This window comes from Mesoplodon bidens (genome assembly GCF_964165515.1).
Source record: "Mesoplodon bidens genome assembly, chromosome: X".
In the NCBI taxonomy this organism is placed as follows: domain Eukaryota; kingdom Metazoa; phylum Chordata; class Mammalia; order Artiodactyla; family Ziphiidae; genus Mesoplodon; species Mesoplodon bidens.
The window spans coordinates 1,491,041-1,513,641 of NC_138163.1; the positions used below are offsets into that span (position 1 = coordinate 1,491,041).

Below are 22,601 nucleotides of genomic sequence, written 5' to 3' on the forward strand. Positions count from 1 at the left end.
AACCCTCACAACAACCCTGTGTGGTAGGATCTATTACGGCCACTATTCTACAAGTAAGGAAACTGAAGCACATAGATGAGTACGATACCCAAAACCACATAACAAGTAACTGACAGAGCTTAGGTTTGAGCCCAGGCACAGAAGTCCGTGCTCACTATACTATACCACCTCTTCCTGTACCTGTACTGTGATGAAGCAAACCAAGTTAGAGTAGGGTAGAGTTCCTCAATTTTGGACAGCTCCACTGCTCTGCAGGAAGTCCCTGCCCACCCCACCCCCTCCTTCCCCCACCTCTTAGGGAAGAGGCCCCTTCCCCACGGAGCCCCAGCGCCCAGAGCAGGCATCTCCGCCCGAGGTCCCTCGTGGTTGGAGGGTCGAGCCGCCCTCCCCGCGTGTCCACAGCTCCTGGCCGCGGCCAGCTCTGAAGGCCAGCGCCCAGAGACCACCGACACCAGGGCACCCCGCCAAACAGCCCCTTTGGCTGCTTGCGGGCACCCAGCTCCCTTCCTCTCTCCCGCCTCCGCCGGCACTGCGGCGAGGATGCACACATGGTGGGGGGGGGCTGCTTCAGCCCCAAGGCTGGTGGAAGCACCCGTGTCCTCCAGGCCTTCGGGGGAAGGGCAGGGAGAGCCCAGGGTGCCCGAGATGGGCGGCCCAGCCCAATTGTGATCCTCGCGCGCCATCTAGTGGCAGGCGCGGGCACGACCGCGGGAGAAGCGCCGCCGAGGCCGCTCACGCCCACGGTAGCCATTTTGCTGTGTGGACGGTCCCGTTTCCCGACGCACACCGGACCAAGCTCACGGCTGCAGGAAATGGCGGCGAGCGCAGGCGCACACTCGCCGAACGCAAACGCGCACCCTCCCGGGGCACGCATGCGCAGGCGCACACAGGACGATCTCAAGCTGGTCTCGACCCAAAAGCGTGCAGGCATGCGCGAGTCGGGGACGCACGCACAGGCGCACACGTTCTGTGCCGGCGCGCGTGCGCAGGCGTACAGTGCGTGCCGGCGCGCGTGCGCAGGCGTACAGTGCGTGCCGGCGCGCGTGGGCAGGCGCTCACATTGCGTGCTGGCGCGCGTGCGCAGGCGCAAACGTTGTGTCCCGGCGCGCGTGCGCAGACGTACATGTTCGTGCCGGCGCTCGTGCGCAAGCGCACACGTTCTGTGCCGGCTGCGCAGTTCCCTGCAGAGCAGGTAGGGACTCTGTCCCCCTTTTTTTCTTCCCATTGCAGAATCTCCTGGCCTCCCATGACATCGTGACAGCTCTAGGACAGAGTTTGTCAGCCTCACCATTACTGACATTTTGGACTCGATAACTGGTGGGAGCTGTCCTCTGCACTGTAGGACGCTGGGCAGCATCCCTGGTCTCCACCCACTATCTGCCAGTAGTACCTTCTTCCCAGTTGTGGCAATCAACAGTGTCTTCAGACATTGCCAAGTGACTCTTGGGGGGTTGGAGGTGGGCGAGATGCCCCTGTTTCAGAACCACTACCCTAGAACAATTGAATCTAAATCTCTCCGCGTGGGTCACAGGATACTTTAAAAAAAAACAACAAAACCACTTCTCAGGTGATTATCAAGTGCAGCCAGAGTTGTGAAACACTGATCAAGAAAGTTTGTTTTGATTTTGCGAACTTTTAATCAGAGAAAATTAGTTCTAAGCCTGGGCTCTACAGTTAGCCAGATCTGAGCTCTATTCCTAGCTTTGCTCTTCATAGGAGCCCTCCGTTTCCTCCACTGTCAAACTGCATAATAAGAAGCCAGATCCTTCCCCAGGTTTGGGGGATATTACATGCGATTGTGCAGATGGCATGCTGTACACATTAACCATCTGAAAGTTACTGGTTCTGGGTCTTGAGAATAGGCTCCAAAGAACAGAGTTCATAAACTAGCTTTTCAAAGTTTTTCCTGGGGTTTTTCTTAGAGCCTCTTCAGTTGCGACTCGGCTCTGCCATTTGGAATCCCTTGACAAGTCAGTTAACCTTTCTATGCCTCAGTTTCCCCACCGTATCCATTTCACAGGGTTGCTGGCAAGTGTAAAGCACCTGGCAGAGCGCACTATAGGTGTCAGTTTTTGTTTTCACTCTGTTAATCGTCAGGGCAATTTGAAACAAAAAAGTCACATAATAGGGCCTCATACCTTAGAGATCCGTTACCCACCCCACCCCCAGCATCACGGTTTATGTAGGGGTGACAAATGTAAAAAAGTAGCTGTAATGTGGTGTGAAATGGCAAAAATTCACTCACTTTTTAAACACCTAAATCAGACCGTGTTCCTCTCTGGCTTAAAACTTGAAAGAGCATCCAATCTCCCTCTCATGGCTTAACCAGGGCACGGTTCCATCTATGGTCCCCCTCGCCGGGTAATCTACTTTATGCTTTGGAACCTGCTAAGTGTGTTCCCAAAGCAGGGTTTTAAGTCTGTGTTTCCCTATCTGCAGCTCTTTACTCCTTGCTCTTCCTAGAGTTGTTGGTTCCTCCACTCATCTAAGTAGTACCCTCCTCACCACCATTACTCTCTATCTTAGCACCCCGGCTATTTCTTTCAAAGCACTGTTCTTCCCAGGAGTCACAGAGACCTGACTTCCAGTCCTTTGTTATTCATTATAGTTAGGCACAAAGCTCACATGATTGTGGGGAGGCCCGTATGAGACACTGAGTACAGGGCTGTGCGCACATTAGGTGCCCCAAAGTGAAGTAGCTGTTGTGATTATTAATGATATCTGATACAAAAGGCCAATCAGCCCCTGCTTACCTTGACAAACCTCATGTTCCATGCTTAGCTACTTACAGTGCCCAGTAAACACCAGGTTATTTGGAGTCCTTTATACATCCTGTGCCCTTTGCTTGGAGAACTCCTATTCACCTTTCAAGATTCAGCTCAAAAGCCACCTCTCCCATGAGGCTGTCCTGGGGCCCCCTTCCCCTGTTCCAGTCTGGACCAGGTTTTGTCCCCCATTAGCCCTGTCCGATTTGTCTGTGTACTCCAGTCTCCAGCACAGAGCAGGTGCCTTCCAAGTGGTGGCTGACTGAAAGAGTGGTTGACTTCCTGACTATGGAGGACTTCCTGGCAGAGGCCAGAGGTTTCCAGCTGGGGCTTCAGCCCTCGCCACGTCCCTTGGGCCAGCTCACGGGCCTCACTGGCCTCACCTTCCCAGCCAAAGGCTAATGTACACTTGAGCCGCCTCTCTCCACCGCACGAGCTCAGCACTGTTGGCTGATGCCTTACCCCTTTGGGTCCGTCTCCATGTCCTCCAGGTATGCTGGGCTGTTGCTCTTCCTGTCAGCCAGGACAGCAGAGGCAGAAGTGGAACCAGAGCTGAAGGAGGAAGCACACAGACCTTCTGAAGCCTCAGACCAAAGGAGACTTGGGGCCCAGGTCTTCCCCTTCCCAGCTGCATTCTCACAGGAAAGGAGGACCTATGTCTGGCTGTGACCAGCTTGGAATTCCTGGGGAAGTGTCCTCCTAGTTTGGGGTTCCAGCATCCTTGCATGACCTACACCTCCCGGGGCTCTGTGGGAACCTAGAATGATCGTTCCTTACTAAATGTTGCACACACCCACAGCAAAATGGCCACTTCCCACTGGTGGATTGGTAGATGAAATAGGGCAGAAGCCTGCAGCCTGGGAATGCACAACCTCTTCCCACTGCACCTTTGCACCTTCCCAGCCACCTCCACATGCTCCCTGGGGCTGAGCCCTCTACTGCCGGCTGGCTGTCCCTGGGATTCTTCCCACTGACTTCTCCTAGCAGGGTCTCTTCCCAAGCTACACTTCTCAATGCCCTCTTCTCTGCCACCTCAGCTTGGGTCCCTATGGGTAGGTGCTGAGTTGTCTGGGTCCCCTGACTTATCACCTGTACCCACTCCTCCACTGCCCCTGGTGGGTGGGTTCGCCTCCCAGCCTCCTCTGTCCTGCAGTGATCACCTGATGTGAAGATGGCATGGAGCTGAGAGGTTCAAGGGGGACCCTGGGGTGCTGGACGTGAGGATGAACCCTAAGGCCATCTGGCAATGGGATTGGTCATTAGGCAGTTGCCCCACCCTTACCTGGTGGCTGCTGGTCCAGGCTTATGAGGCTGCGAGTTGGCACTGGGCACCTCCTGATCATCCAGGAGAGGGGTAAAGACAGCAGGTGAGCACAGCCTGTGGAAGGAGGCCAAGCCCGGTCTTGGTTCAGGACTTTGCGTCTTTATGTCTACACCCCCTGAGAGGGTGGCTTCTGTTCCCAACAGGTGATGGGCACTAAGGAGTTCCTCAAATGGATGCTTGGAGCACAGTCCTCACTCACATCCTACAGCTGACTGACACCAGGACAGCACGGCCTCGTGGTGAAGTGCACACTCCCCGAGGGGGCACATTACTCTGATTCAAATCACAGCTTTATTAAGCTTCTGGCTATGTGACCTTGGGCACATCAACTGACCTCTTTGGACCTCAGTTGGATCATCAGTGAAATGGGGTGACAACTGTGTCTGCCTCATACATTTTCTGGGAAGAGTAAATGAGTCAATAGATGCCAAGTACTTAGAATAATGCCTGGGCCCCAACATGTGCTAAAGTGCTCCTGTGATTATTACTGGTCCCTGTGGCCATTTGTAGAAGCAGCAACACTTTGCAGTCCGTCTGTGCCCATCAACTTGATACGGATTCAGTGGGTGCTGTACTATGCAGCCTTCCCAGGTATAGGCTGAGTTCTACATCTCTCTGTGATTCACAGCGTGCCAAGCAGTTACCTGTGCGAGCCTGCACCCTCCGCTTGAATAGCATGCTGAGTTCCTCATATTTGTTTCCACACCCACTTACACCAGTTGTACTTGCAACCATAATCACTGAATTCAATTATTAAGTAAACTCACAAAAATGAATGGAAAAGGAGAGTGGGTGTTTTTTTCATGACAAACAACCTTTTCTTTGCAAAGACCATAAAAGCAAGTCTCTTAAAAATCATTGTCTACAGAAGAGACAATGTAAAAGGCTGTTAAAAGTCATAAAAGTCTAGAAGATATTCAGATAATTTTGCAAGTTAATATGAGCTTTGGCTTTATTTTAAGGAAACTGAATGCAGAAAGCAAAGACTTCATTTTGTGAGGGGGCATAAGCAAGAAGGATGTTCTGGATGAATATTCGAAGACGAAGCAGTCAAGAACCAAGCCCAGTCATGTTGGAGCAGAGAATGGAGTCAACCTGCAGGACCGTGCTGGCAGCACCGTGATGCAGGCTGAGGGTGTCGGGCTCTTGTACAGTCCTCCCCACTAGCAGGAGCTCAGAGAACCGAGGCCCCGGCCCCATGGCGTTTCCTGGCACCGGCTGAGGCACAGTGGGCAGACGCTGGGGCCTGTCATCCTCTTCCTGTGTTCGCTTGTGCTACTGATTTGGAAGTCGGGCCTTGGCGGTCCAGGCATCAGTTGCAAACTAGTGAAGTTAGTCAGGGCAAGGGGGTCCCGGTGGGCTTGGGCAAGTAGGGGCAGCTGAGAGGGCCAGTTGGGAGAGTGGAGATTCTCTCCTTGGCCAGACTGCTGTAGGGCAGGGGTGCGGGCTGACAGTGTGCCTTGGTGGCTCTCTGTAGGCACCGGCTTCACCATTGCTCCCTGGCCATCTGTTCTGAACCATAAGGGCTTTAGCACAGCTTGGAGCTGAACTACCTGTGCCAACATCTGTACACCTAACCTTTGTCCCCACGGATGAGTCATGTTCGGTTTGGAACCACTTGGGGACAAGTGGGACCTTGCCACTCCCCATATCTCCTGAGAAAATGGCCCCTGACTCTACCCAGGTCCAAGAAGTCAGAGCCCAGCTAGACACGCTTGTCTCCTACTTTGCCTCACTGGGGCCACTGCTTTTCCGCTCACTGAACTTGAGAGCAGAGCTGGCCAGAGGAGGAAGGTGGAGGAGGCTTTGGGGCTTCTGGAAGGGATGAAGGACCGCCTTCCAGCTTGCCCTCACAGCTCAGCCAAGAAGCAGGAAGGCAGCGATTCATCTATCATTCCCTCCTTCCCCACATGTTCATCCTACCTGCCCAGGCCCGCCCTCATGCCAACTTGGGAGGAGCTTGAGAGACAGTGGAAGAGGGTAGGAGAAAGAGCAAGATTGAAGCAGAGGTAAATCTCAGAAGTGGAAAGTCCGGGGATAAAGGATGTGCTGGCGGCGGGAGTGCTGGAGATGTGAGAAGCAGTAGACGGGACTATGGGAAATGACCAGTGCCCCGCCCCCAGCAGCCCAAGCAGCTGTGGCGACTTGACCAGGAACTGGAGAGAATCAAAAACTTGGGGCCACGGGCCTCCCCCAAGTAGCTCACCCTCCTCTCCCAGAGCTGATGTCTGCTCCAGCCAAGCCTTCAGGTGTGGAGCCCATGGCTCCGGATCCCACGTTGCCATCACTTGATCTGTTATGGGAAGAGAAACATTTGCTGACTGATTGGGTTTTCATTTAATGTAACTCATATGTCCTGAGAGTGGGCCTCAAGGACCAGAGGCCCAGGCCTTCAGCTGCCAGCCTGCACTGCTCCAACTGAAGCCAAGCTGATATCAGCAATATTTCTGCCTTTTTTCCAAACTTGATGGGCTGGGAGCAAGAGTGGAGCCAGGAAACAGAGCAAGGTGGCACAATGGGGGGCCAATGACCAATGAAACAAGAGGCAAGGCCTCGGGGTCCACTAATAAACCACAGAGCCCAGGGCAGAGACAAGGTTCCCCGAACAATCCTGGAGCGCCTTCCCTCATTCCAGTGCTGGGGCTCCACAGGGTCTAGGGCTGCGCACTAAGAAGACAATGGCAGGCAGACAAGGCTGTGGGTTCTTATCCATTACTTCCTGTTCAGGAAGTGCCCAACTGTGAGCGACTGCTCACCGTCCCCAGGCTCCGCTGGTCTGGCTTGAAGGACAGGTCAGTGGGATGGCTGTGGGATGGCTGGGGCACAAGCAGCCCCTCTGGACTCAGCATCCCCTGCTATCATTCTGCCTCCTATCCCTGCACCCCCTCCGCATCTCCCTTCGCCTACAGGCCACCCTGGAAGGCCCTGTTAGATGCTCTGCTGGGGTCCATGAATCCTTTGGTCACTGACTTCCCGAAACCTCCAGCTTGGCGGCCTTGCTGGCCTAGAGTTTTGTCCTCCTCTTCAGCTGGCTCCCTGAGGAATCTTGGCAGGGGCCTGCCCTTCTCCAGGCCTCATGCATTCCTTCATTCATTCTTTCAGCAGATATTCATTGAGGACCTGCACTGCCCCCAACACTGGGGACACAGTGAAGAATGAGACAGTCCTGGTCCCAGCTCCATCCACTGACCTTGGATGGGGGGACCACATGGGCTCCGTGTCCCTGCACTGAGTTACCTTTCAGAGTCTGCATCAAGGCCCTTGAAGGCCCTTTCACCACTCAAGTCTCTCTTGGGCTCTCTGGGGTTGGGGGCTTCGTTGTCTTTGGAGCCTGGGGAAGACCTATGGTGGAAAGAAACATAAGTTAACTACCCATCAGCCAACCATACTTAGGTGGGCGCAGTTACCTCATCCCCAAATGCCAGCTTCCTCCAAAGAGCGCAAATCCGGATATTGCAGGATTGGCTAATTATCAAAATCTACCAACAGCTAATGTTGACTGAGGGTCAGACCCCATTCTCATGACTCTGAATGCATTAGCTCTCCACATCAACCCCACAACATGGTCACTGTTCTTTATCCATGCCCACTTTCCAGATGAGCAAACTGAGGCACAGAGAGCCTGGAGTGACTTGCCCCGGGTTCCACAACTAACAAGGGGAAAAGCTGAGATTTGAACCCAAGCAGTCTGACTTCAGAGTTCCAGACTATAATCTTCTATGGTGTAAGACTGATCCTAACCCCTGATTCAGCCTCCCTCTATTCTCTCTGAGGTCATCAGGCAGCCTCATGGTGTCAAACCCAACAGAGACACTCCCATCATTCTCACCATTCAGGACCACTGACCCCGTGGGCCACTCCCGCCTTCTCTCCACCATCCGTCCATCATAATTCTGTGTCACTGGCTTCAATGTTGGTTTTCCCTCTCCATCTGCATGCTCTGCCACCTACCTTGGTCACCTCCTCTGCTCCCATGGCGTCAACTGTCATTCTTAAGCCAGTGACGTCTGCCTGTTCCCACCTCTCCTCTGTGCTCTGACCCGTACCCTCACTGCTTCCGGGACTGGCCCTCAGGCACCTCACCCTCAACATGGCCAGAACTGACCACCCTCACCAGCTGCCCTCAGGGGAATGACCAGGCAGCTGCCACCTCCACGATACTATCTGTGCTCAGTTTGCTGGCTCCTCTCTCCTCGAGTCCCTTGACTTTGTACCCCATGTAAATATCGACATTGAACCCCATTATTTCTGCTCTCATCCCTCTGCATAGAACATGGAAATCTCTTGAGCCCTGATCTCTGTCCCAAAGCTCAACCAGAAACCCTCAAAAGCCTCCTGGTAATTTGCACTTGGATGCCTACAAAAAAACTCATCATATAGTCATTTGTAAAGTACTAAGTATTTATAGCACCCCTTCCTGCCCCCTCCCCTTAGTTCCCACTAGTGTAGTGACTTATGGAGCAAAAAGCACAGGGAGGAAGTCAGGCAGTGGGGTGGGAGTCATGGATCTGCCTGCTCTTGGCCGTGTGGCTTTGAGGAAGTTACTTAAGCATTCATGGTCTCAGTTTCCTCATCTGTAAAATGGGCATAGTGATTGCATCTACATCCTGCATGGGGACACGTGTTAGGCTGTTTGGGACAGGGCAGGGCTTAGTGAATTCTAGCTTTCCCTCTTTCTTCCTTTTCTCCAACTTGACTTTCCTGTTAGAAAGTGGGGGAGGGGTGCTCCAGAGGATCTCCAAGGGCTGTTACAGCTTTGTCACTCCCAGACAAAATGCCAGAGGCCTTATGGGGCACACAGCACAGACCTTCCTGAGAGACAGCCTGGCTTCCTGCTGCATCTCTCAGGGTCACTTTGCCCCTGTTTCTCAGGGACTGGTCGCCTTAGGGAAACCAGTGAAGCAGCTTCCAGTGTTGCCTTATTAAAGACGTTGTCACACTGGGTGATTTTCAATCATTCCAGCAGGAAATGCTCCTGCAGTCCTGTTCTGGGCCAGCCAGGCCTTGAGCTCTCCAGGAGCTTGGAGTCCTTGGGGCAGAGCCATCTGTGAGTGGACAAGTGTGACTCCGTGTGGAAGACTCTGGCGGAGGGGTGAACACAGCGCTGTGTGAGCTCAGCGCGGAAAGCCCCTCACAGAAGCTGCCTCAGAGAGAAACGCAAGCAAAGGAGGTGCTACAAAGGGGAGACATCTGAGCTGAGACTGAAAAATGCAGATGGGAAAGGGCATCCTACAGCCTGCACAGGCGAATGGGGCTGGGGGAGGCTGGCGGGGAGGGCCCAGGGAGGAAGGGTGTATGAGGGGAGCCTGGGGAGGGGGTGGATGAGCCCCGCCGGGCAAGGTAGAGAGTTCAGGCTGCAGAGCCTAAAGGGGAGGGGGCATTGCAGGGGTTTTCGCCAGGGACTGGCACAGGACTACTGCTGCCCTTTGGAAATGGCACCCAGGTAGAAATATCAAGGAGATTCTGGGATGGAGCGAGTGATGAAGGAGGCCTGGCCCCAGGGGAAAGGCACTAGGGACAGAAATATCTCTAAAATAGAATGGATAGAACTCAGTGCCTGACTGCGGCGAGGGTGTAGGGAGGGAGGAGCCGGTGAAGACAGTCAAGGGCCCCGGAGATCGGAGCTCCCACCGCCCCAAGGATTAGCCTGGGCTTATGCTCTGGCCTCCCTCCCCAGACTCTGGCTTCACAAGGTGGGGTCCCAGCCTGTCGGCTTCACTGCTGTGAGCTGGGTGAGTAGCTAAATGAGCAGGAGTCAGAGCCCCTCCGGGGACAAGCGGCCCCTCCCTGCTCGCATCTCCCTCTGCCCCCACCCAAGCTTCCCTGGGGCCCAGCTCCCAGCCCCCCAAACCCTGCCTGCATGTTACCTGACTGTCTGCCCCCTACCTCGGGGCAGGGGCTGGGCCTGCCGTGCTCCCTGCTGGTTGTGCCCTCCCCGACCCCCTCCCTTGTCCCTTGAACTGTCAAGGCTGACCTAGTGACCCCGCCCTGTTCCTGGTGCCTCCCCCCGCCACAGCTGCTTCAGTGGCTTCACGGGGCTCTGCAATGCCCAGATCCCCACCCAGCACAGCTGGCTGCTCCCATCCATAGGGCCCAGCAGGGTGAACCATCACTTCCAGGGGCTCCTGGCACACGCTCAGCGTCTCACTTGTGTCTGCGTCTGCCTCCCCCACCAGGCAGACAGTCAGCAACTTCAGTGCGGGGTGGTCGCCGTTGGGTCCCCAGGGCCGGGTCTGGTCTCCCATGGACCAAGTGCTCGCTCCCCAGGAGTTGTGGAGTGAAATGGGATGGGGGCAGAGAACCCAGGTGGCTCAGGTCTCCTACCAACCAGCCACCAGGCCTCATCACTTGCACCCTGACCCTGCTGCCCCCAACTCTAGAATCGTGTGTAAGGAGCCCAGGCAGCAGCAGGGCCCCTGTACCTCATTTCTTCTGGGTCTGGGGCCACCAGGCAGAGTCCCGCCCCGGGTGTTGTGATCTGCAGGCGGACAGTCTCCTCACCTCTTGCGCTGTGACCAAAGGAGAGTGTCAGAGAGTCGGTGGTAAGAAAGGCCTCCGCTTCTACATCTGTGCGGGGGATCCAAGGGCGTCCTCTCTCAGGAGCCTCCTGGCTAGTGCAGTGGGACACCCAGACCCATTGCCTTCCCCCCTCCCCCTTGTTGTTTCTCTCTTGTCTCCTCTTTGGGCTGAGCTCGGGCCACTGACCTCCAGGTCCCAGAGGAAAAGGATTGAAGGACCCCCTCACCAGTCTCCCATCCTCGACCCCAGCCCCCTTCAGACAGGCTGCTGATCAGTTGCAGAGGTGTGCCCTGCCCGTGGCCGCACTGCAGCATCCAAAGTGGCTAGTTGTGAGTTCAGGGGCTGATGGGAACGGGTGATGAACAAAATGCCCAGGAAACCTACAGACCGAATTCGGAGTGAGAGCCAGTGGAAGGGGCATGTGGGAGACTCAGGGGATGAAGGTCAGAGAGAAGGTGCCTGTGAGCTTGAGACCAGGGAGGATCAGACAGTCTCAGCCCTCAGAGGGTCCCTTTGAGGGTTCCTGTGCTCAGAGGCTGGTCCGAGGGTGACTGCACACAGCCCTCCAGTTCCAGTATATTTTTCGCCCCCACTGCAGCTCCTGACGCCCAGGAGGATCGGGCCGTGGTGATGGCTAGGGCTGGAGAGAATCTAGAACTCCCTGGCTTTCTGGGGTTCCCCCTCACTCCAAACCACACCCGCCCAGGTCCACATCACAGCCACTCACTGTTTCCTTTGGTTGCACCCGGCCACCAGGCTGCAGGTGGGGGTGAGCCCCAGGTCTGCCTTGGTGAAGCCCCAGCCCAGCAGGGGGCAGGATGAGGGCCGAGTGGCATGGGCCGTGCACAAATCCAGCCCCAAAGGCACCCGAAAGGCTCCATGGAGGAGTAGGCCAGCCCAGGCCAACTGGGGGCATATAAGGGGAGGAGGTGGAGGCCGGCGGGGGTCTTAAAAGCAGAGACCAGATTGAGTGTGGCAAAGGGAAGCCACAAGATGGGCTTGAAGTGGGGATTGGGGGGGTGGGTCTTGAGATGATCAGCCTGGCACGTTAGAAAGGACACTCCGGGGTCCCAGGAGGAGGAGGGGTGGGGGAACAGGGTGGAGACAGGGACTTGAGTCGTCCGAGTAGTCCTCTTGGAGTTGACCGTGGCATCTGGCTCCAACCTAGACTGGGAGCTCGTGGAGGCCAGGTCAGTGGGCTGCTCACCTCTGTCCCTCCTGGACACTGCAGATGACCAGAGGAAATGGAAGGGCTGCCAGAGACAGGGCCTCTCTGCACGTGAAAGAGCGGCGAGGGCCTGGTGCACGCAGATCGCTCTGATCTCCGCCTGTCTCCATGATAACCACGAAGACAGCGTAAAGCCCTGGGCTGCTGTCGCTACTCTGTCCCATCTAAAGGACATGGTGCCAGGGAGCAAGGACACGTCCCACTTGGGGACATCACAGGCAAGTAAAGCATACCTTCTCCCTGGCGTTTCTAGCTATGTCAGAGAGGAAATAGGGACCCCAGCTGGCGCCTGTCCCTCAACGCCTTGCTCCTGAGCGATTTCTTCTTAAAGGCCCAGCTCAAATGGCACCTCTTCCAGGGGTCCTGTTACACGTTGCATTGTGTCACCGCTAAAAGATATGCTGAAGTCCTAACCCAAGTATCTGGGTGAATGTGACCTTAATTGGAAATAGGGTCTCTGCAGAGGTAATTAGCTAAGATAAGGTTGTACTGCAATAGGATGCCTCCTAATCCAATATGGCTGGCGTCCTTACAGAAAGGGGACATTTGAACACAGACACACAGAGGGAAGACAGCCACGTGATGATAGAAGCAGAGGTTGGAGGGATGCATCTACAAGCTAAGAGGCGCCAAGGGTTGACTGCACTACCAGAAGCTGAGAGAAAGGCCTGCAACAGATTCTACCCCAGAGCCTTCGGAGGAGCACACAGCCCTGCTGACACCTTCCTTCACTTAACTTCTGGCCTCTAGAGCTGTGGAAGGACAACTTTCTGTTGTTTAATCCACCCAGTTTCTGGTACCTTGTCACGGAAGCCCCAGCAAATTCATACAGAGGCAGTAGCTCCTTCTCAGGCACCCACAGCGGCATTTCCCTCTGAGACCAGCAGGTGCCGATGTTGGTCTCTCCATTTGTTGAAGAGCCCAGCAAATCAGGAAGCGCCCAACCATACCAGCACCCAGGCAATGTGCAAAGGGCTTTATGTGTACTATCTCATTTAGGATTTGGGACGGCCTCTGGAGGTACGTATCACTGCTCCCTATTTTACACATGAGGACACTGGGGCACAGACAAGTAAAGTGACTTGCTCAAGGTCACACAGCCAGTACAGGGTTTTGCCTTGTGCCAGAAGCTGTGCTCTTACTCACTGCTCCCCAGCCCCTCTGCCAGGCAGCATGTTGGGGCCCAGCCTCCAGGCCCCACTTTGATCAGGTGAGGCAGACAGCCAAGAAAGCTTGAGCAGCGCTGTGATGGGGCCAGCAGCCAGGCCTGGGGCTCTCACACAGGCCAATTTCTCTGAGAGAAGGTATCTGAGTGAGCTCAGTTTGGAAGGTGGGGAAATGAAATGAACCCAAGAAACCAGCCCCATGGTGCCTGGAGGGAGGGCCGTTGCCACAGGTGGCCAGTGGAGGGGGGAGGGGAGGGGGCTGATGGTGGAGACAGGAGCTCAGATTTGTACACTTGGTGCTGAGGAGCCTTTGAGGCACCCAGGCAGGTCAGGAGTCCAGAGGAAGACGGGGCATCCTTGTGTGGCACTCCTTCTGTTCCTCTCTGAAGTCCCTAAAGGGTTTGGTGCCTAGACAGGGGCGCCCCTCCTAGTTGGCTGAGAAGCTGGCCTTCAGACCCAAGCCAAGGGGGGTGTGGCAGGGACATGCTTGGGGAGGGGCCTGGGGACCAGGCTGTGAAATCCTCCTTTCCTACTTTGCCATAAACCAGCCTCCAGAACTGTGAGACAATACATTTCCATTGTCTGAGCCACCAGTTTGGGGGACTTCATTATGGCAGCCTGAGCAAGACAGACAGCCATCTTGCTAGGACAGCAGGTGATGGGTAGTAGACATCTGAAGGAATTTTCTGGAATAAATGTTAAAATGCCTCTCAAATGATAATATAGCACAACCTACTTCTCCTCCTATGTTCTTTCAGAAGGCATCTGAAACCAACATTAATTGCTTTCTTTTATTCAAAAGAGAAATTAAGGAGAATTCAGAGATGTGCATTGTTTTTGCTGAATTGTGTCCCCTCCAAAATTTATATATTTAAGTCCTAATCCCCAGTACCTCAGAACGTGAGCTTATTTGGAATAAGGTGATTGTAGATATAATAAAGATGATGTCATACTTGAGTAGGTTGGTCCCTAATCTAATATGACTAATATCCTTATATGAAGAGGAGGTCAGGACACAGACACACAGAGGAAGACCTTGTGAAGAGACGCAGGGAGAAGACAGGCATCTACACGCCAAGGAGAGAGGTCTTAGGAGAAACCCTGCCAACACCTTGATCTTGGACTTGCAGCCTCCATAACTGGGAGACAGTAACTGGGTTATTTGAGTCAGCCAGTTTGTGGTACTTCGTTACAGCAGCTCTGGCAAACTCAGCCCCCATATTCCATCAATCACCATGTCCCATCAATGCTACCTCGTGAAGAGTTCTCAAAATTTCCTACTTGTTCAAAAGTTCTTACGGTGTCCTGTCTCCCTCCTGGCACAGAAGAGGTGGCCCCAAGGACCGAGGTCACATACAAATGGTTGTGGGGCTTGAGTCGGGGAGGGGCGTGTGGGACATGCAGTGGCAATTCCAAGACCTGTAACAGCCCCAGAGGCAGTGGCACCGTCGGCAGGACTTAGCATGATTCAGCTCAAAGTACAAGGAAGTATTGATTGCCTTTTGCCTGCAGACAAGAGAGAGCCATTATCTGCCCGGACACTCTGGGGCTCAGAAATCAGGGCAAATCAGAGCCCCACCTGGAGTGAGATCACCCACGCTCAGCCTGTCCCTGCCCTGTCACCCCGCTGCCAGACCCTCCCACCTGATGGCCTCACAGAGCAGAGCCAGTTCTTGGCACCCACCTGGGCTCCTGAGTCCCAGCGGGGCTAGGCAGGCTGGGCGTGCACTCCATCCAAATCGCCCGAGACAGTTTGGCTCTGCCCGCTTCCGCACTGGCAAAGAAGGAGGCGGAGGACAGCATTCGCAGGTTGAACTTGACCAACTTACAGGAGAGCCTTGAACAAGCCTAAGAATAGCAGGGCTCGTGCCCTGGCCACAGACCCTCTCACATCCCACAGCTGGTACTTTTCCTCAGGATGTTGTGGCTGCCACTGGACTCAGTGGTGGACGGGTTAAGTTGACACAGTTTAAGCACTAAACAGACAAGACTGAAGCACTCTCTCCCAGGAGACCAGGCTGTTTTGCGCCTTTCAACCCCAGGACATCCAGCCAGAGAGGCCCTTACTGATTTCTGTGCCCCATCCTGTCACTGGGCATACAGGGACACTGACCCTGAGGTCCTGTAGGGAGGTGACCTGGCAGTCACCAGCCCTGGGCAGAGATGAGCAATTGATTACCTGCTCGAGCCGGGAGGGGATCGTGCCAGAGCAGGTGGGTCCTGGCTCTTCTTGGAAGGCCTGTCCTCATCCACTACCTCAACCCTTTGGGCAAGAAGAGAAACAGGTGTACTGCTGTCCTCAGGGCACTTTTGGCCTGCGAAGCTGCCCTGGACCTTGCTGACCCCGAAGGACATGCTTTCTTTCAGTGGTGTTTATGGCTTAGCAACTGCAGCTTGGGATAAGGACAGAACACTGGGTTGAATAGCATCCCACCAGAATTCATGTCTTTCTGGAACCTGGGAATGTAATCTTATTTGGAAATACAGTTTTTGCATCAATTTGTCATCAAGTTACAATGAGGCCACACTGGGGTAGGGTGAGCCCTAAATCCATGACTGTTGTCCTTATAAGAGGGAAATCTGGACACAGACACACAGAGAAAAGAAGGTCATGTGATGATGGGGGCAGAGATAGGAGTGATGTGTCTACAAGTCAAGGACGGCCAGCAACAGCAGATGCCGAGAGAGAGGCCTGAGATGGCTTCTCCCTCACAGCTCCCAGAAGGAACCAAGCCTGCCCACACATTGATCTCGGACTTGTAGCCTCCAGAACTGGGGGACAATCTGTTCCTGGACTTTGTGCCAGTTCCCACAAAGTGCCGGTTTGTGGTACTTTGATATCGCAGTCCCAGGAACCGCATACAGCCAGGAGGAGGACAGCATTATCTGTCACTTGCATCATGCTGCCACCACCCTCTGCTGGCTGTATTCTAGTCAGCCTTTTTGGTCTTCCCCCCTCCGTGCCTTTGCACAGCTGGGCCCTCTGCCTGGAACACTTGGTATGCCGAGTCCTCCTTGTTTTTCAGTCCTCACCTCGTCATGGATATTTTCCCTCTCTACCCAACAGAATACCCCTAAATTTCAACTGGCCAGAAGTTTCTTCCCTGTCCTCCCCAAATATTCCCTTTTCCCAGAAGATGTCCTGTCAACTAATGGTGCCACCCCTCCCTCAGTCAGCTGGAGTGTCTTGATATCCTGATCATGGCCCACTGAACCCTGTTCACCCTTTAGGGACCATCTCCAGTGTCATGGTCACTTCCAAGGGCCTGGTCAGGCAGGGGCTCCCAATGACAAGCCTCTGGACTCCAGCCCAGTGATCCGTCCTACCAAGGCACTGTCCAGCCCACCCCTGGTAGGGTGGGCAAGAGGGCAAAGGAACAACTTTTCTGTAGCCCAGTAGCTACTTTTGCTGCAAAACCCCAGAGGCCTTGGAAACGCTGAAGCTCCATCTTGGGTCGGGGGCCGGTTTCTCTCAGCCAGGCTCCTGCCTATGCAGCACTGGTTGCCAGGGTCTTATGTGCCACCACAGCCACCCACGTGCTTCCTTGGCTTCCAAACAGAAGCCGCCAGCCCCTCACAACTCCCTCTACTCAGGGACAGTGACCGCATCCCACCCTGCACCTGCTCTCCCCACACTCCACCCCTGCCAGTGGAAGACCTTCCCTTCGCCGACACTTACCTCTTTGCGATGAACGGGACCGGTGTCTCCTGGGCAAGGCTGCTGGAAGAAGGCAGAAAGGTGACGAGTTGGGCAGAACCCACAGACAGGTGACATCAGTCCCAGTACCTTGCCTACCCTGATGGCGGCAGCCAGATCTCTCAGGTTTCCAGAAAGTAGATCTGAGAGTCCCAGAAGGTCTGGTTAGGAGGGCCCCTCAACCCCCCCGTCACCAGCCAGAGGAAGACCAGAGCCCTGAGGGGAAAGGAACTGGCCCAGAGCAGGGAGCGGGCTGGTGGCTGAGCCACAGCTCACCTGGCGCTCTTCTTGGCCGCCGACAGGACGTAGGAGTGCTCCCGGGGAGCTGTCTTCCTCACCACACTGCTGGCAGCCTCTGACCTGGGGTGGCACAGGGAGGGGGCATCTGATGGCATGAGGACGGGCTTGCTCTGCCAGCCTAGCCAGGCAGCTACTCGGGAGGCAGGGGGAGCTTTAGGGAGCTGCCCAAGACCCCACACGTAGAGGGCAGCAGAGCAGGCAGTCAATGCCTGGCAGCCTGGCTCTGGAGCTCTCGGCTCTTCCCCGGTACCTCCGAGGCCTGGGGACCCTGCTACTGTTGACTCCGCCCTTAGGACTGCCTGTCTGCTGGGCCTTCAGTGTGGGGGGCTTTGGTGTGTTTCCTAAGTCACGGAGGGGCCAGCAGATGTTGGGAGTGAGGGCAGGCTGAGCTCGGGGCCTAGCTGCTGCCCAAGCATCCAACCCTCACTTTGGGACAAGGGGCATGGGCACCTCTGGAGCCTGGCCCTGCCCCCAGGCACATACAGGAGGCTTCTCCCAGGGCACCATGCACTGCCTATTTTGGTCCAATTTGCTCAGGAACCTTTTTAAAAAAGTATAGAAGTTCCTCATTACCTAGGTTCTGCCCTCTTAGAAGGTTCATAAGAGGGTCCCCTGGGCTGGCCCAGCACTGAGTGGGGTAGTTCTGGGATTCCAGGAGTGCCAGCTGTGCTGGCAGCGACCCTCCAGCCAACAGAGTAGCACACGTGGTGCACCAGGCTTCAGAGACTTGGGTCCCGCCCTGTCCATGGGACGCCCAGCAGGCACCGTTACCTCCGTTTCTGCTCATCAGAAGAGAAGGGCACCTCCTCGTCTTCAGCAGCCACTGACGCTGAGCTGCGCCTGATGTTGTAGGGTGCCCTGCGGGGGGGGGGGTTGAAGAAGCTGGCGGTTATGGCCCCTCCTCCCTCTACGTCTGCCCCTGCTCCCTGTCACAGGCTGCCACCCTCAGCGGCTTGGCTTCCTGACTTACAACAATGACAACGCCGAAAACAACACGTGTTGGCATGGTTGCCCCTGGACTCTGCTCGTGCCACTTCTTCCTCTTCGAAAGCTACACTTGCTATCTGTCCCTGTTCCAACCCTTACTGTACCCCAGGACCCAGTTCAAGCCTCACCCCTTCTCCAGAAAGATTCCCTAGCTGCTCTGTGCCACTGGATGATGGTGACAAGGGACAAACAATATAAAGATGTGGGGCCCTGGGAATGCGGACCCTGGGCACACAGGAGAGGGGCTTGGACAGGGGCCACAAGGGGAGCTCCAGAGGGAATCTCAAAGATTTTTATCCAAGAAGCAGGCCAGAGTTAGGCACAAAGTGCCCATAGGTGATAGGCTGCCAGGGCCAGCAGCATGCTTGGGCTCACCAGGTGCCAGCCCAGCTCGGCGCAGCCCAGGAAACAGCTAGGGCCATGACCCATGACACTTTCTCCAGACCCACTAGCTCCTTCTACAAGCTTCCTACAGCCCCTGCTTTGCTTCACATCAGAAGTATAATGTGCACACTGTCCAATTTTCTGGAGCTTGTCAACCTCTGGTGGGTTCCAGGCCACAGTGGCAACGGGCAGTGATGTCAGGCCGACAGGACTAGCACTCCTGTGCTGTGCTCAGACCTGGCTGTGCTCAGAGGCAAGCAGCCAGCTGCCCTCAGTGGGCCCAGTGCTTGGGCTCGTCCTTGGAGGAGGGAACCAAGTTGGGTCCGTGACTGCATACTCACAGCTTCTTGTAATCCTCTGTGGTCATCCTGTAGCCAGAGGAGGAGGGGCGGGGAGGCCCAGCAGCAGCTGCTTTCCCCAGAGCGGCAGTGCTGCAGAGGCAAGGAATTTCTGTGAGTCTACCTGCAGGGCCCCTCTTGCTTCCAGATTTGCCTACATGGCCCAGCGGGCAGGTGGCAGGTGGACAAGGGGGTGCTGGCGCCCTTTCCTCTCTGCTCTCAGCCCTGCCAGATACCCAGAACATCTGTGCAGGGCAGCCCTCTTGCCACAGACAGACTCAGCCACCTTGGTCCTGCTTTTCTGACGAAGCCCAGGTTCAGCCTGGTGCCAGCTCGGCCTGTTGGGAAGAAGGTGGCCTAAAGCACACAGTTCAGCAAGTCAGGGCTCCCGCCCAGCCGCCTCCTGGTGCCTCTCTCTCAGTGACCAGGGCCAGTCAGGACTGGCCCAAGGAGAAGGGCACTGGTAGTGGTCCAGGGCCTTGCCTTACACAGGAAGAGACCCCCCACCCATCACCCCCTCAGTGACAGGCAGAGGACTCTCTCTGGCCTGAGCGTGGCCTGGGCCCTCATACCTCCCATGGGCCAACTGGCCAGCACCCTGTGAACACACCTTTTTGGAGCTCCGTTGGCCTTGGTGAAGTGCTGCTGGGGCTGAGACGAGCTGTCTACAGGCTTGGTGAACACTCCCCTAAAAGAGAGCCCGGGAAAAGCAGCTCCGTGAGCCCCCCTGGGAGAAGCTGGGGGCGGTGCGGGCGGGCATGGGGAGGTGGGCAGGGTCCTGTGGTCACCTACCGGATGATATAGCCAGTGGGAGCCCTCGTGCTCGGGGGCCTGCCAAGGGAGAAGAAGGTATGATGTGAAGCCAGGCTGCCCAGTGACGGCAAAGTGGGTTGGCGGCTGGGTGTCCCAGTGCAGGCAGAACAAGGGGAGCGACAGTGGCCAGCTGCTTCCCAAGAAGTCCAGCCATGCCTGCACCCCTAGCCGGGCTGCCTGTCCTTCTCTGCCTGTCTCCCTCATGCTCCCCAAGAAAGGTACCCCAGGCCGATTCTTCTGGGCTCTGGCTCACAGCAGGTGCCCAGGAAGGCATGTTCCACGGCTGGGCATTTATACAGAGGTGTCCCCTCCAAAGGCCGGTTTCTGCCTGTTCTGACAGCCCGCCTCACCTCCACTCTCAGAGCTGACCCAGCTCAGGTTGGAGGCTCTGTGCTCAGAGGTCTGGGGCCGAGGCGATGGCAGGCAGAGCCCCTAACCTGATCTGACCCCCTACTCTGCCCAGCGCCCTCCAGGAAGACTCATGAGGGCCCAAGGGGCATTGCTGCCCTTCCCTTCCCGCTCTGCTTGAGCCTCCCTCCCCCAGCCCGTGCGATGCCCACACCACAAGTCTTGATGGAAGTTTGGGACTGGAGGGCACGGCCAGGGCTTGGTCAGTGCCTGGAAAACATTAGACTCCACGTGCTGGGCACCTTCCGCCTGGGAGGGGGCTCAGAGGACTCAGGTGAGGGGTGTGGGCAGGCAAGAGCTGGTGGTGCTGGGGAAGCAGGGCTGTGAGTTCTGCGAACAGAGGCAGGAGACAAGGACTCGGCAGATGGCTCTTCTGTCCAGGAGCAGAGGAGCCTGGGGCTGGAGCAGCGTGAGAGGGTCTTACAGGGACCCGGCCCAGGCAGCTGGGAGGGGCAGTGCAGAGCCCCAGTGTTCTCCATGCCCACGGACCCTGTCCTTAACAGGGCATGGCCTCCTGGACGTGACCAAGTTACAGGAACACTTGGAGTGGAACCCGAGAAAGAAAGGTCACTTATCCCACGTGTTTTCCAAAAAGACTCCCAAAGCAAAGCCCAGGCTGAGAACTGCACCCCCAAAGTAAACATACTCCCCAAAGAACAGGTTATCTTTGAACTGTGCTCAGGCTCTGGCCAACTGCCGCTATCACAATCCGCAATTCTCTCTTTCATGCTCATCTCTCTGCTCAGCATGTGCCTGTGTTCCCGGCTAGGATGTCAGTTCCCTGAGGAGAGGGTTGTGTCCTCTGTGCTCAACACAGGACCTGGCAGGTAACAGGTGCTGAGTCATTGAGAGATTACGGGCAAGGGCATAGTTACTGAAGGAAGCCCCTGTGGCTAGCAGTGAACTTGGACCCCTGCCTTCCAGGTGCTGCCACTGCCTGTACCACCACCCCAGGAAGGCACTGGCCCTGCACTCAACTGCCAACTGCTGGCTCTTTGAAGCAAGGATCGAGCCTGAGTTTAGTGGTCCCCCTAACCCTAACGCCACACTTCTCAGGAGTAGTTCCTCCCCATATGGGCAGGATGTGCCCACCCTTCAGAGCCTCCCTGGATGCCATTATGCAAAAGTCCTTGAAATAGAGAGAAGAGCTGGTTCCCCTCAGCCAGCTGTCAAGATATGTCATCTTGAACTTGGGAGACAGTTGGGGCAAGTGTGTGAGTCTCCCCTGGCACTTGGGATGCTGTGCTGATACAACAAAAAAGTGACAAGGAAGCTCGTCTTAGAGCTTGCAGGAATTTGCATAAAACTGAAGTTGTCCAGACCTGTGGGTATTGCCTTTTTAAAAATGTGCCTGATAATGTGTATTATGCAGAATACTCATTTGCTTTTATAATCCCATATGCTCTGGCAAAACTTAGCATTTTGGAGCTAAGACTTTATTATTATGCTCAGTGACAGTTTTCATCCCAGTTGACAGCTGGAGCCATGGACCTGGACCCAGTGACTCCTGCACTCCTTTTCCCAGGAAGCAGCAGGGTGGAAAAGCCATCCTTCCTGTGGAGTTCAAATGACTCAGTGTCCGCCAAAGGCTGCAGTACAGGGCCCACCCATCGGCCATCTGGGCACCACTTCTTACCTGGCCTTCGGGACCTCCCCAGCTGAAGAAAAAGATATGGCACGACTCCGGCCTGAGGGCAGCTCACTGAGGAAAGAGGGGACACAAAAGAGGGTGGGCACTACATGTACCCCAGGAACTTGGCCCACCATTCCCATCTCACCTTCTCCTTCCCTGGCCTGCGTCCACACTGCAGAGGCATGTGTGTCCACGCACGCCCTGGCAGCTGGGCCTTTCTCACCCTGTGACTTAGATTGAGTGTGGCCCATGGAGCGCCACCCCACGCCCAGCCTGTCGCTGCCGGCCCTCCTGGCCTACTGGACTTACAGGCTGTGGCTCTCCGGTTCATCCTGCTTGGTGATCCAGCTCTTGTCCCCTTTCAGCGTGGTGCGAACCTTCATCTGCTTGAGGACATTATTGCGCTCCTCCTCGCCTGGTGGCAGAGGCTTCCCTGGTGGCGGCAAGGCCAGGCAGCATCAGAAGCGGAGCCCAGCCCCAGGACCCCGAGGCCTCCTTTCCAGCCCTCCCAGTACATTGCTGTCACTCGGCTGCCCAGGCAGCGCTGTGGCCTTGCAGGGCAGGCCTGGAAGGAGGCAGCCACATGCCAAGCCCAGGACAAGAGGGCACCCAGGCCTCACCTTTGCTGCCTCCTCCGAGAGCTGAGATACTCATGGTGTTTGCTCTGAACGTCCCTTCTCGGTGGATTCAACAGGGCTCCTGGGGGCAAAGGCAAGCACATGGCTTGTCACTTCATGCAGTTATAATGGCTCGTGGGTCACCGTATGGTCCTTGGCAAACTGAGACCACGCAGACGGTCCTTTGGGTGGAGTCTGGGCAGAGGCCGCTGCTGGGCTGCACACTGGCAAGCAGGGGCTCTCTGTTGGAGAGATGGCTGAGGCAGGCAGACCACCAACCCTCTTAGAGACCTCTGATGGCCAGACTCCCGCCCAGCGAGTGTAGGGGAGGGGTGGAAGCAGTGGCCGACACTGGTGGACCCAGGAGGAGGGATGGGGGAAGGAAGGGGACAGGCTGGGGGATGGTCGCTTTGAGGGACCAT

At 55.9% G+C, this 22,601-nt stretch overlaps 1 protein-coding gene across 8 annotated transcripts in view; it reads right to left on the reverse strand.

The window, feature by feature from the left end:
• ZNF185 (zinc finger protein 185 with LIM domain) overlaps positions 1-22,601 on the reverse strand; it is a 59,085-nt gene that overhangs the window by 24,291 nt on the left and 12,193 nt on the right. For 2 of the 8 annotated variants that reach the window (XM_081221885.1, XM_081221883.1), the window contains exons 2-17: positions 22,183-22,261; positions 21,872-21,995; positions 21,566-21,631; positions 19,501-19,539; positions 19,319-19,396; positions 18,712-18,801; positions 17,771-17,857; positions 16,976-17,059; positions 16,682-16,723; positions 15,182-15,265; positions 14,687-14,776; positions 10,512-10,598; positions 7,327-7,431; positions 6,296-6,382; positions 4,048-4,143; positions 3,228-3,317 (exon numbers count right to left, since the gene is read on the reverse strand). In XM_081221885.1, coding sequence (XP_081078011.1) covers positions 3,228-3,317; positions 4,048-4,143; positions 6,296-6,382; positions 7,327-7,431; positions 10,512-10,598; positions 14,687-14,776; positions 15,182-15,265; positions 16,682-16,723; positions 16,976-17,059; positions 17,771-17,857; positions 18,712-18,801; positions 19,319-19,396; positions 19,501-19,539; positions 21,566-21,631; positions 21,872-21,995; positions 22,183-22,216 — 1,283 coding nt within the window. In that variant the 5' untranslated portion in view covers positions 22,217-22,261. Of the gene's footprint in view, positions 1-3,227; positions 3,318-4,047; positions 4,144-6,295; positions 6,383-7,326; positions 7,432-10,511; positions 10,599-14,686; positions 14,777-15,181; positions 15,266-16,681; positions 16,724-16,975; positions 17,060-17,770; positions 17,858-18,711; positions 18,802-19,318; positions 19,397-19,500; positions 19,540-21,565; positions 21,632-21,871; positions 21,996-22,182; positions 22,455-22,601 lie in introns of those variants that run through there. The other 6 variants (XM_081221886.1, XM_081221884.1, XM_081221887.1 and 3 more) reach the window with 6 other exon arrangements.